Source organism: Rhinoderma darwinii, chromosome 4, assembly GCF_050947455.1.
Source record: "Rhinoderma darwinii isolate aRhiDar2 chromosome 4, aRhiDar2.hap1, whole genome shotgun sequence".
Taxonomy (NCBI): Eukaryota; Metazoa; Chordata; class Amphibia; order Anura; family Rhinodermatidae; genus Rhinoderma; species Rhinoderma darwinii.
Genome location: NC_134690.1, coordinates 204,642,456 through 204,653,650, shown reverse-complemented (window position 1 = coordinate 204,653,650; position 11,195 = coordinate 204,642,456). Strand labels below are relative to the sequence as shown.

The following is an 11,195-nucleotide window of genomic DNA, read 5'->3' as shown; positions in this document are numbered from 1 at the left end:
ACAGGTTTATACTGATCGGTAGTCACTGTCCAGGGTGCTGAAAGAGTTACTGCCGATCAGTTAACTCTTTCAGCTCCCTGGACAGTGACTATTTACTGACGTCGCTTAGCAACGCTGCCGTAATGACGGGTGCACACATGTAGCCACCCGTTATTACGAGAGCTCCATAGACTTCTATGGACTGTCCGTGCCGTTATTACGGCCAGAAATAGGACATGTTCTATCTTTTTTAACGGAACGGGCACCTTCCCGTGAGAAAACGGGAAGGCACCCGTCGCCAATAGAAGTCTATCAGCCCGTTATTACGGGTCGTGATTACGACCCGTAATAACGGGAGTTTTTACGGTCGTGTGCATGAGGCCTTATCATTTGGAAAACTACTATAAAGAAGCACTTATTCTTTAAAGTGTAATTAAACTTTTAAAAAACTTTTGACATGTCATAGTGATGCTCTCCGAGTCTTTCCCATGCCACCTGCCCTGAAAATCCATATCATCTCCATTAACCATATTTGCCTGCTACATTGTATACGTCTTTTACTCCTTGCAGCTTCACATCCTCCCATTTAGCTACAGTTTGACTGGAATTGGAATGTTTGTATGCGAGATCAACTAAGTCAATATCCAATCTCATTATTTACTGTTATGGTATCGCACAATTGTAACAATATCATTCTAAATATTGTTGTCTCTTGGATGCCGTTGTTGTCTGCCAAAAAACAAGTCTGCCAACAAAATGTCAGTCTCCACTTAGAGTGCGTGTATACAGTATATACGTAATATATGTATACAGTGGTCACTCAGATTCAAATCCAGAATCCGGCTCCTCTTCACTGTTTTCTTCATCATTGTCCGTGTCTGATTCAGAGTCATAGATGGATAAGGTGGCCTGGACTGGAAAATTTCTTAATAAGTCATCTGCTTCCACATACAATAGATCTAGTGGTTTAGATCTGGGCCAAAATAATCTACAAGATAAAAAAAATATATAAATATACATATTACTACAGTGACCTGAAAGCTAGCGATATGTTGATATGTATATCATGTCATCAGTAAAAACATAAATAATGAGACAACAGTATACAATTACTAGAATAGAAAACCCGTTACATGGATTTGCTAGCAAAAGGAATGCAGTGGTCTGTTAATATATATAAATGATCCCCATAGATGCCCTCACACCGTATAATGCCCCCCATAGCTGCCCCCACACAGTATAATGCCCCCCATGTCATCTCCTCCCACAGTATAATGCCGCCCATAACTGTCCTCACACAGTATAATGCCCCCCATAGCTGTCCTCACACAGTATAATGCCCCCCATGTCATCTCCTCCCACAGTATAATGCTGCCCATAGCTGCCCCCACAGTATAATGCCCCCCATAGCTGCCCCCACAGTATAATGCTCCCCATAGCTGCCCCCACAGTATAATGCTCCCCATAGCTGCCCCCACAGTATAATGCTCCCCATAGCTGCCCCCACAGTAAAATGCCCCCCCTCCCTCCCATACACAGTATAATGCCCCCCTCCCTCCCATACACAGTATAATGCCCCCATGTCTGCCCCCACACAGCATAATGCACCCCATAGCTGCCCCCACAGTATAATACTCCCCATAGCTGCCCCCACAGTATAATGCTCCCTATAGCTGTCCCCACAGTATAATGCTCCCTATAGCTGTCCCCACAGTATAATGCTCCCTATAGCTGTCCCCACAGTATAATACTCCCCATAGCTGCCCCCACAGTATAATGCTCCCCATAGCTGCCCCCACAGTAAAATGCCCCCCCCTCCCTCCCATACACAGTATAATGCCCCCTCCCTCCCATACACAGTATAATGCCCCCATGTCTGCCCCCACAGTATAATACTCCCCATAGCTGCCCCCACAGTATAATACTCCCCATAGCTGCCCCCACAGTATAATGCTCCCTATAGCTGTCCCCACAGTATAATGTTCCCCATAGCTGCCCCCACACAGTATAATGCTCCCCATAGCTGCCCCCACAGTATAATGCTCCCCATAGCTGCCCCCACAGTATAATGCCCCCTTCCTCCCTCCCATACACAGTATAATGCCCCCATATCTGCCTCCACACAGTATAATGCTCCCCATAGCTGCCCCACAGTATAATGCTCCCCATATATGTCCCCACACAGTATAATGCACCCCATAGCTGCCCCCACACAGTATAATGCTCCCCATAGCTGTCCCCACAGTATTATGCCCCCTCCCTCCCATCCACAGTATAATAACCCCCTCCCACACTCCCTCCCATCAACAGTATAATGCCCCCTCCCATCCATACACAGTATAATGCCCCCCTCCCTTCCATCCATACACAGTATAATGCCAACCCTCCCTCCCATCCATACACAGTATAATGCCCCCCTCCCATCCATACACAGTATAATGCCTGCCTCCCTTCCATCCATACACAGTATAATGCCCCCCTCCCTTCCATCCATACACAGTATAATGCCAACCCTCCCTCCCATCCATACACAGTATAATGCCCCCCTCCCTCCCATACACAGTATAATGCCCCCCTCCCTCCCATACACAGTATAATGCCCCTCTCCCTCCCATACACAGTATAATGCCCTCCTTCCCTCCCATACACAGGATAATGCCCCCTTCCTCCCATCCATACACAGTATAATTCCCCCTCCCTCCCATTCATACACAGTATAGTGTCCCTATATGTAAGATACATACTTACCTATCCCTGTTCCCACGACGGGTGGAGGATCCTTTGCCTCCTCTGCACTGTGCTCAGTGTGCTGTGAGCGGCTCGGCGAAGGCAGGCGTGATGTAGTGGCGTCATCGCGCCTGTCTGCACTGAGTCACTCACATCGCACAGACCGGAGGAGGAGAAGGATCCTCCACCCGCGGGGGAACGGGGATAGGTAAGTATGTATGTATTGTATAACCGAGAAGGACGTAGTGTTACCGAGAATGACGTGTCCGTGGGCGGAGCTAACTGGCGGTTGGGCTGTGGGCAGAGCTCTATGTGGGCGGAGCTCTATGTGAGTTTCGGACACCACGTCCTTCTGGGTTATATAATAGATTAAATACTGCCAGATATGGTTCTAGCATAAATATTTTCCAGGGAGAGGTTAATAATTAATTAACGGTTTTCCCATTAATACCATATATATGTTTAATCAGTAGGGGTCTGACTGTTAGTACCCTCATCGATCATGAAGGTCTTGTGCATCATTTGCTGAGACTAGAGTCTGGAGGCGACTTGCATGTGCAGGCACACATTATAGTCTATGGTGGGTATGAAAACAAGCTTTTGAATTACAAAGTCCTTTTACGACTGAGCAGTCAGCAAGTAAATGTACATAATTTGATGACTACACAGAATGTATGTGATGTGACGGGAGTGGTTTAAAAAACGTCTGAAAATCAGGAGCTGTTTTCCCTTGAAAACAGCTCTGTATTTTCAGACGTTTTTGAGTTTGTGTGTGAACATACCCTAACAAAGAATGAACATGTCTTTCAGCCATTGTCGACATATAAAAAATGGGCCTGTTGTCAACATCTGTTTTCTTCTGACTACTCAGTATCAGCTTTTACTTCACCCTTCCAATGTCACACGTCTTACCTCACGGGGTGGTTGTAGTCTGCAGGCTTCTGTCCAGCTTGACGATTTTCACACAGGCCTTTGGCATATGGCTGGGATAAAGAAGAGAACATGCGATCATCAGTACAAGCTGTTTTCTACATCAGCGCACCTTTCATGCACGTCTCAGCATGGTGTGAGAGGCCAAGCTATGAACGTATTTTATACTGATCGCTGAACCGTGGAAACATTTCATATATTCACCCAATCAATAAAGTAGCTGAATATAAAGGTTAGCGGGATCAATGATTGCCACTCTAAGCCCAGGTATGGTGTTATTCTTCTGCTGGTTTATACCCATGGGAAAGTTCAACATGGCTGTCATTACCTCATGACAGGAAAATGAGACATTGTTATTTTATATATTTATAAAAGTAAAAAGCTATATATGTAGGGCAAATCTCTACAATGAAATAAAGAAAGTTACAGTTTAGGTGCTGTTAAGCCATGTGAACATACCCTTAGGCCCCATGCACACGAACGTGTTTTTGCGTCCACAATTCCCCCGCAAATCCACGGGAGAATTGCGGACCCATTCATTTCTATGGGCCCATACACACTATCCGTGTTTTCACGGGTCTCCGCATGTCCGCAAATCCGTGCCGCAGAAACTCAGGACATGTCTTATTACGGCCCGCAAATTCGATGCGGACATGCCCATAGAAGTCAATGGGCCGGTGGAAAATGCGGGTACACCTCTGTGTGTCAACCGCAGTTTGCGGATTTGCGGAAGTGTTGCTAGGCGACGACCGGGAATGAGTTCTGTCGTCATCCTGTTTTACCTAGGCTTTTTTTTTTTATTCGCATTTTGCGGATTACATACGGATGAACTGCGGATTACATACGGATGAACTGCGGAGGACATTTCACGGAACACGGTCCTGGAATTTGCGGACCAGAAAAACACTACGGTCGTGTGCATGAGGCCTTACACTGCTTTACGTTTTACATTCAGCAACAACATTGGGATCCGTGGGTATATCACGAGAAGCTCCGGCATATTGTATATTGACCAGATGTCATTTTACTTGACTAGTTTGTAGCCTGGAGAAAAGCGAATCACAGAAATAGCATATGGTGAATTGTTTATACTTACCAAGCTTTGTGGCAGCGATTTTCTGGAGCAAATTTGAGTCCATGGTCTCCAAAACGAAAGCTGCGGCCTGCAATTTACAAGTGGATAAGTTATAAATGGTGTCAAGCTTTCATAGATGTACACAGCATAGGCAGTCTACAAGAATGTTCCAATAGCAAGAAGATGCGTTACTATGGAAGGCCCCGTGCACACGGCCGTCATTCTGATCAAAGTACGGATCTATTTATTTCTATTCCCCACGGACACCTTCCCTTATATTTACAGGAAGGTGTCCAGGCCATAAAAAGGCTCCGCAAAAAATAAGACATGTCCGAGTTTGGATTTTACGGACCGCGCTCCCATCCCGTAGCCGTAATCACAGACTGGGATTACGGCTACGGCTGTGTCCCCTGCACTAAGTGACATGTAAAGAGTGCCTAAGTGACATTACACATTACAGGGGGCCTAAGTGACATTACACATTAAAGGGGCCTAAGTGATATTACACATTAAAGGGGGCCTAAATGACATTACACATTAAAGGGGGCCTAAGTGACATTACACATTACAGGGGGCCTAAGTGACATTACACATTACAGGGGGCCTAAGTGACATTACACATTACAGGGGGCCTAAGTGACATTACACATTACAGGGGGCCTAAGTGACATTACACATTACAGGGGGCCTAAGTGACATTACACATTAAAGGGGCCTAAGTGACATTACACATTAAAGGGGGCCTAAATGACATTACACATTAAAGGGGGCCTAAGTGACATTACACATTACAGGGGGCCTAAGTGACATTACACATTACAGGGGGCCTAAGTGACATTACACATTACAGGGGGCCTAAGTGACATTACACATTACAGGGGGCCTAAGTGACATTACACATTACAGGGGGCCTAAGTGACATTACACATTAAAGGGGCCTAAGTGACATTACACATTAAAGGGGGCCTAAATGACATTACACATTAAAGGGGGCCTAAGTGACATTACACATTACAGGGGGCCTAAGTGACATTACACATTACAGGGGGCCTAAGTGACATTACACATTAAAGGGGCCTAAGTGACATTACACATTAAAGGGGGCCTAAGTGACATTACACATTAAAGGGGGCCTAAGTGACATTACACATTAAAGGGGGCCTAAGTGACATTACACATTACAGGGGGCCTAAGTGACATTACACATTAAAGGGGGCCTAAGTGACATTACACATTAAAGGGGGCCTAAGTGACATGTAAAGGGGGCCTAAGTGACATTACACATTAAAGGGGCCTAAGTGACATTACACATTAAAGGGGGCCTAAGTGACATTACACATTACAGGGGGCCTAAGTGACATTACACATTAAAGGGGGCCTAAGTGACATGTAAAGAGTGCCTAAGTGACATTACACATTACAGGGGGCCTAAGTGACATTACACATTAAAGGGGGCCTAAGTGACATTACACATTAAAGGGGGCCTAAGTGACATTACACATTACAGGGGGCCTAAGTGACATTACACATTAAAGGGGGCCTAAGTGACATTACACATTAAAGGGGGCCTAAGTGACATTACACATTAAAGGGGCCTAAGGCACATTACACATTAAAGGGGCCTAAGTGACATTACACATTACAGGGGGCCTAAGTGACATGGAAAGGGGGCCTAAGTGACATTACACATTACAGGGGGCCTAAGTGACATGGAAAGGGGGCCTAAGTGACATTACACATTACAGGGGGCCTAAGTGACATTACACATTACAGGGGGCCTAAGTGACATTACACATTAAAGGCGGCCTAAGTGACATTACACATTAAAGGGGGCCTAAGTGACATTACACATTAAAGGCGGCCTAAGTGACATTACACATTAAAGGCGGCCTAAGTGACATTACACATTAAAGGGGGCATAAGTGACATTACACATTAAACATGCGAGAGCAGTTTTTAGTTCTTTGAAGACACAGCAGTACAGCAAAGCACTCAGCAAAGAATAAAAACGTTTTACATTATAAGAAGGACTTTTATATATATATATATATATATATATATATATATGACTTCTGGAGACATAAAGTGCCACATCCGCTGACTAGAGGTTATTTTTATTTATACTGGATGACACTGATATAATAGTAAGCCCGAGGCTATCACACAATAAATGGCCATATTTCCATGTGGATTTACATATATTCGCACCATATCTGCCTTATAAATTGATCTTTTCTTTTAATAACAGACGTGCGGCGTTCACGAGTAGGAATTGAGGAATACACATACATTATTTTATAAAGTAGTCCCTATGTCCTCATGCTACTATATCTACGACCACAAGTGTTATTACATATCTAAGAGTCCATAATGATACCAAAATAATGTATGTCCAATCAAATGCCTTTAATCCAGCATTGATGAAACGGAATAGGCGCTGGATTACCAGATATTCTGGATTACGGGACAGTAAAATAGAAAAGTATATTAAATTTACTCATAATGGAAAAGAAAACAACTCCCAAAAATTTATTTATTTTTAACAACATGATAGATTATCAGAATTTCCAGATTAAAGGAATTATATTGTAATAATTGTACTCCTAATAATCCCTGTGGCTGTAAAGGTCATTGTTCTGACGTCCTGTCATCCAGAGACCACCTATGTACATGTGCTGCAACTTTATAAGATTAGAAATTCATAAACATTTGTGTAAATGTATCTGGAAGTTTTTAGAACTGGAGATATGCAAAAAAGCATAGTGATGAGGGGGCAGACATTTTTGACTTCCTGTTCGTTTCATGGCTGATAACAGGGAACAATAGATTGTAATAAACTGCACAGCAAATGTGAATGAGCTAGATGTTTATATTTACACACACCAGTAGTAGGGTAGTGGGTAAATGCTGTACCTTGACAATAACTACTGTATAGTAAACCAGATTGTATAGGAATTACCTGTGCTCTGCCCTTCTGTCTGCTCTCTTAGTAACACGAACACATCCAGCTGTGTGAGGTCTTCTCCTGAGGCATCTGCAGCTTAGGCAGTCCATACTCAGCGAGGACAGCCTGCAGTCTTCAGTCCCCTCGTCCTCCCTCGCCCACGTCTGCTCCATGACCATAGTTCTCCAGGTCTGTGCGCACCCTTTATAGTCTGGGACTGGCCTATTTACCTAAGCGATGATGAAGTGGCCAGCGCTGACCAGAGGAGGCAGAGGCCATCACCACTAATGTTTAGACTCGTGCATGACTCCAAATGGTGAGGGGAGAGATGTGACAAGGACGTGTTAATGGCACCTCCACAGGTCCACGGACAGGACAACGCAGTCACCATACTGTGGGCTATGATGAGATCCACAGCACACTTATCACTTGTCCACCCAGTGACCTCACTGTACACATAGCTGACAGGTGACTGACGGGGCGCTCCGCTCCTGGTCTGGGCAATTCATTATGTCCCAGTGCCTGATCAGTATGATTATACACACTATCTATCTATCTATCTATCTATCTATCTATCTATCTATCTATCTATCTATCTATCTATCTATCTATCTATCTATCTATCTATCTATCTATCTATCTATCTATCTCATGTCTGTCTGTCTATCTATCTATCTATCTATCTATCTATCTATCTATCTATCTATCTATCTATCTATCTATCTATCTATCTATCTATCTATCTATCTATCTATCTCTCATATCTATCTATCTCATATCTATCTATCTCATATCTATCTATCTCATATCTATCTATCTATCTATCTATCTATCTATCTATCTATCTATCTATCTATCTATCTATCTATCTATCTATCTATCTATCTATCTATCTATCTATCTATCTCTCATATCTATCTATCTATCTATCTATCTATCTATCTATCTATCTATCTATCTATCTATCTATCTATCTATCTATCTATCTATCTATCTATCTATCTATCTATCTATCTATCTATCTATCTATCTCATGTCTGTCTATCTATCTATCTATCTATCTATCTATCTATCTATCTATCTATCTATCTATCTATCTATCTATCTATCTATCTATCTATCTATCTATCTATCTATCTATCTATCTATCTCTCATATCTATCTCATATCTATCTATCTATCTCCTATCTATCTATCTCCTATCTATCTATCTATCTATCTATCTATCTATCTATCTATCTATCTATCTATCTATCTATCTATCTATCTATCTATCTATCTATCTATCTATCTATCTATCTATCTAATATCTATCTATCTATCTATCTATCTATCTATCTATCTATCTATCTATCTATCTATCTATCTATCTATCTTCTATCTATCTATCTATCTATCTATCTATCTATCTATCTATCTATCTATCTATCTATCTATCTATCTATCTGTCTGTCTGTCTGTCTGTCTGTCTGTCTGTCTGTCTGTCTGTCTGTCTGTCTGTCTATCTATCTATCTATCTATCTATCTATCTATCTATCTATCTATCTATCTCTGGTATTCTTATACATAGTTACTATTGTGATGTTCTACTATCACAGGGCTTGCAGTGCGTGTATCTATTGTAATAAAAGGCTTTGCACTTTGATGTGCCGTGTCCGATAACCTTTATGTTGTATATAAACATGGAGTCATCTCATCATAAATAACACTACACAGAGGAGCGGAGGCCTTAGGGTACTTTGAGGGATACCAGAGCAAGACCGCTCTTATCTATGAGATAAACAGCCGGCCTACACGGGGTTACGTGGGTCATGTAGGTGAATGCACTGCTTGTGGTGACCGCATGAAGACTATCAATGCTGACGGGTTGACTAGAGCTATGTGATACTGTGTCAGGCAAGCCGCAGGTATGGCTTCCCCTCAGTCCTATGAAACCCCCTCAGTCCTATGAAACCCCCTCAGTCCTATGAAAGGCAGTTACTGAGCGTCTACTTGGAGCAATATTTCATGTGTTGGGCGGGAAAGTTTGATGTGAAGTGATGAGGACCCAGGCTCGTGTCTCTCGTTTTGTCACCTCTCCTCGGTGTTTGGACAAGATAAGAGGGCGGTTATCTGCTCATGGGGAAAAGAATGTTCTCACAAATGGCGGTGGGAGAGATTTGTCAGGTCCTTGTTAATCCCCTGGGGAAGGGAATGAGTTCAGTGCACACGACCAGTCACTTCACTTGTATGAACTGCCCATATCCCTGACTGCAGAATTGTGTAGAAAATTATATGTAAGGCTACATTCACACAAGCGACACAGATTTACGCGCGTAAATCTGTCCGTGTGCGTTGCTTTTTGTATCTGTGCTCTGCGTGTGGCCTGTGTTTTCCACGCACTTTCAAGCACGTCTTTTTTTTAGTAATGTAATTGATCCGTGAAACATGGACAGCAAAAAGGATGTGGGTCCGTGTTCTGTCCGTGGTTTTAAAGCATCCATTGACTTCAATGGGCGACTAGGTGCGTGAAAACGCACCGTTATAGGACATACAGTAAGTTTCACGCAACGGACACACGCTGCGTGAAAAACAACGCATGCGTGAATGGCCCCATTGAAATCAATGGGTCCGTGTGCTGTGAGTTGTTTCAGTGTCACCCTTCCATTCATGGTTTGCGCTAGACCTTTCCATGAACCCATGAACGGAAATGCAAATGGAAACCATAGCTTCCGTTTGCATTACCATTGATTTCAATGGTAATGCTTCCATTGCAAATGGTTTCCGTTTGTTTCAGTTCCATAAGGTTTCCGTGTTTTTTTTCACCCAAACAATAGCGCAGTCAACTGCACTATTTCAGCGAAAAAATCTTACGTCACTGTTTATTCATGGACAATGATGTTAGGGGCTTTGAGATGCCGGAATCCCCGGCCGTAGCGTCCGCAATGCTCTGGCAATGGATTTCGCTCCTAGAGGGAGCCCCTGACGTCACTGTCCATAAATGGTCAGTGACGTCAACAGCTTTTACAAGACAGGAGTTTCTGGCCAGAGGGCTTGCGATGCTCTGACCGAGCACTCCATAGTTGAAAGCCCTGACATCACAGTCCATGCATGCAGGGCCGTATCTGCCACTAGGCACTGGGGGTGCAGAGTCAAGGGCGTCCAGCAGGGGGGGGCCTCTGCAGAAGCGTGTTTTTTTTTTTGGGTTGAACTTGTGACCTGACCGACCAGCAGTCAGGCCACTCACGGCAGGGGGAGGGGGTACGCTTCTCCAGCGCTCCTCAGACTGTAATACACTCTCTCTGTTATTGTATTGGCCAGAGCTGCTCACGTGAGCAGCTGTAGCAAATCCAAGAACAGTGGGCATGTGTTAGACTCATAGTCTAAGAAGTGCTGTGGGGAACGGACGGCAGAGCAGGAGGGTGCCGAACAAGTTCCAGGGCAGGTATGTATAAATCGTTTATTGTCCGATGTAGTGGTTCCCAAATGGGGTGCCACGGCAACCTGGGGTGCCGTGAGAACCCTCCAGGGGTGCAGCGACACTCCTCTGAACCTCTGCCG

General features: G+C 43.8%; 1 protein-coding gene across 1 annotated transcript; it reads right to left on the bottom strand.

Annotated features, from left to right (window-relative positions):
* Positions 1 to 349: 349 nt before the first annotated feature.
* On the bottom strand, positions 350 to 8,242 carry LOC142760996 (protein ripply2.2-like). Its single transcript, XM_075864171.1, has 4 exons — positions 7,671 to 8,242; positions 4,733 to 4,799; positions 3,619 to 3,689; positions 350 to 967 (listed from the first exon to the last, which is right to left on the bottom strand). Exons 1-4 carry the CDS (start codon positions 7,832 to 7,834, stop codon positions 796 to 798), a joined length of 474 nt encoding a protein of 157 aa, XP_075720286.1. The 5' UTR covers positions 7,835 to 8,242; the 3' UTR covers positions 350 to 795.
* Positions 8,243 to 11,195: the final 2,953 nt, after the last annotated feature.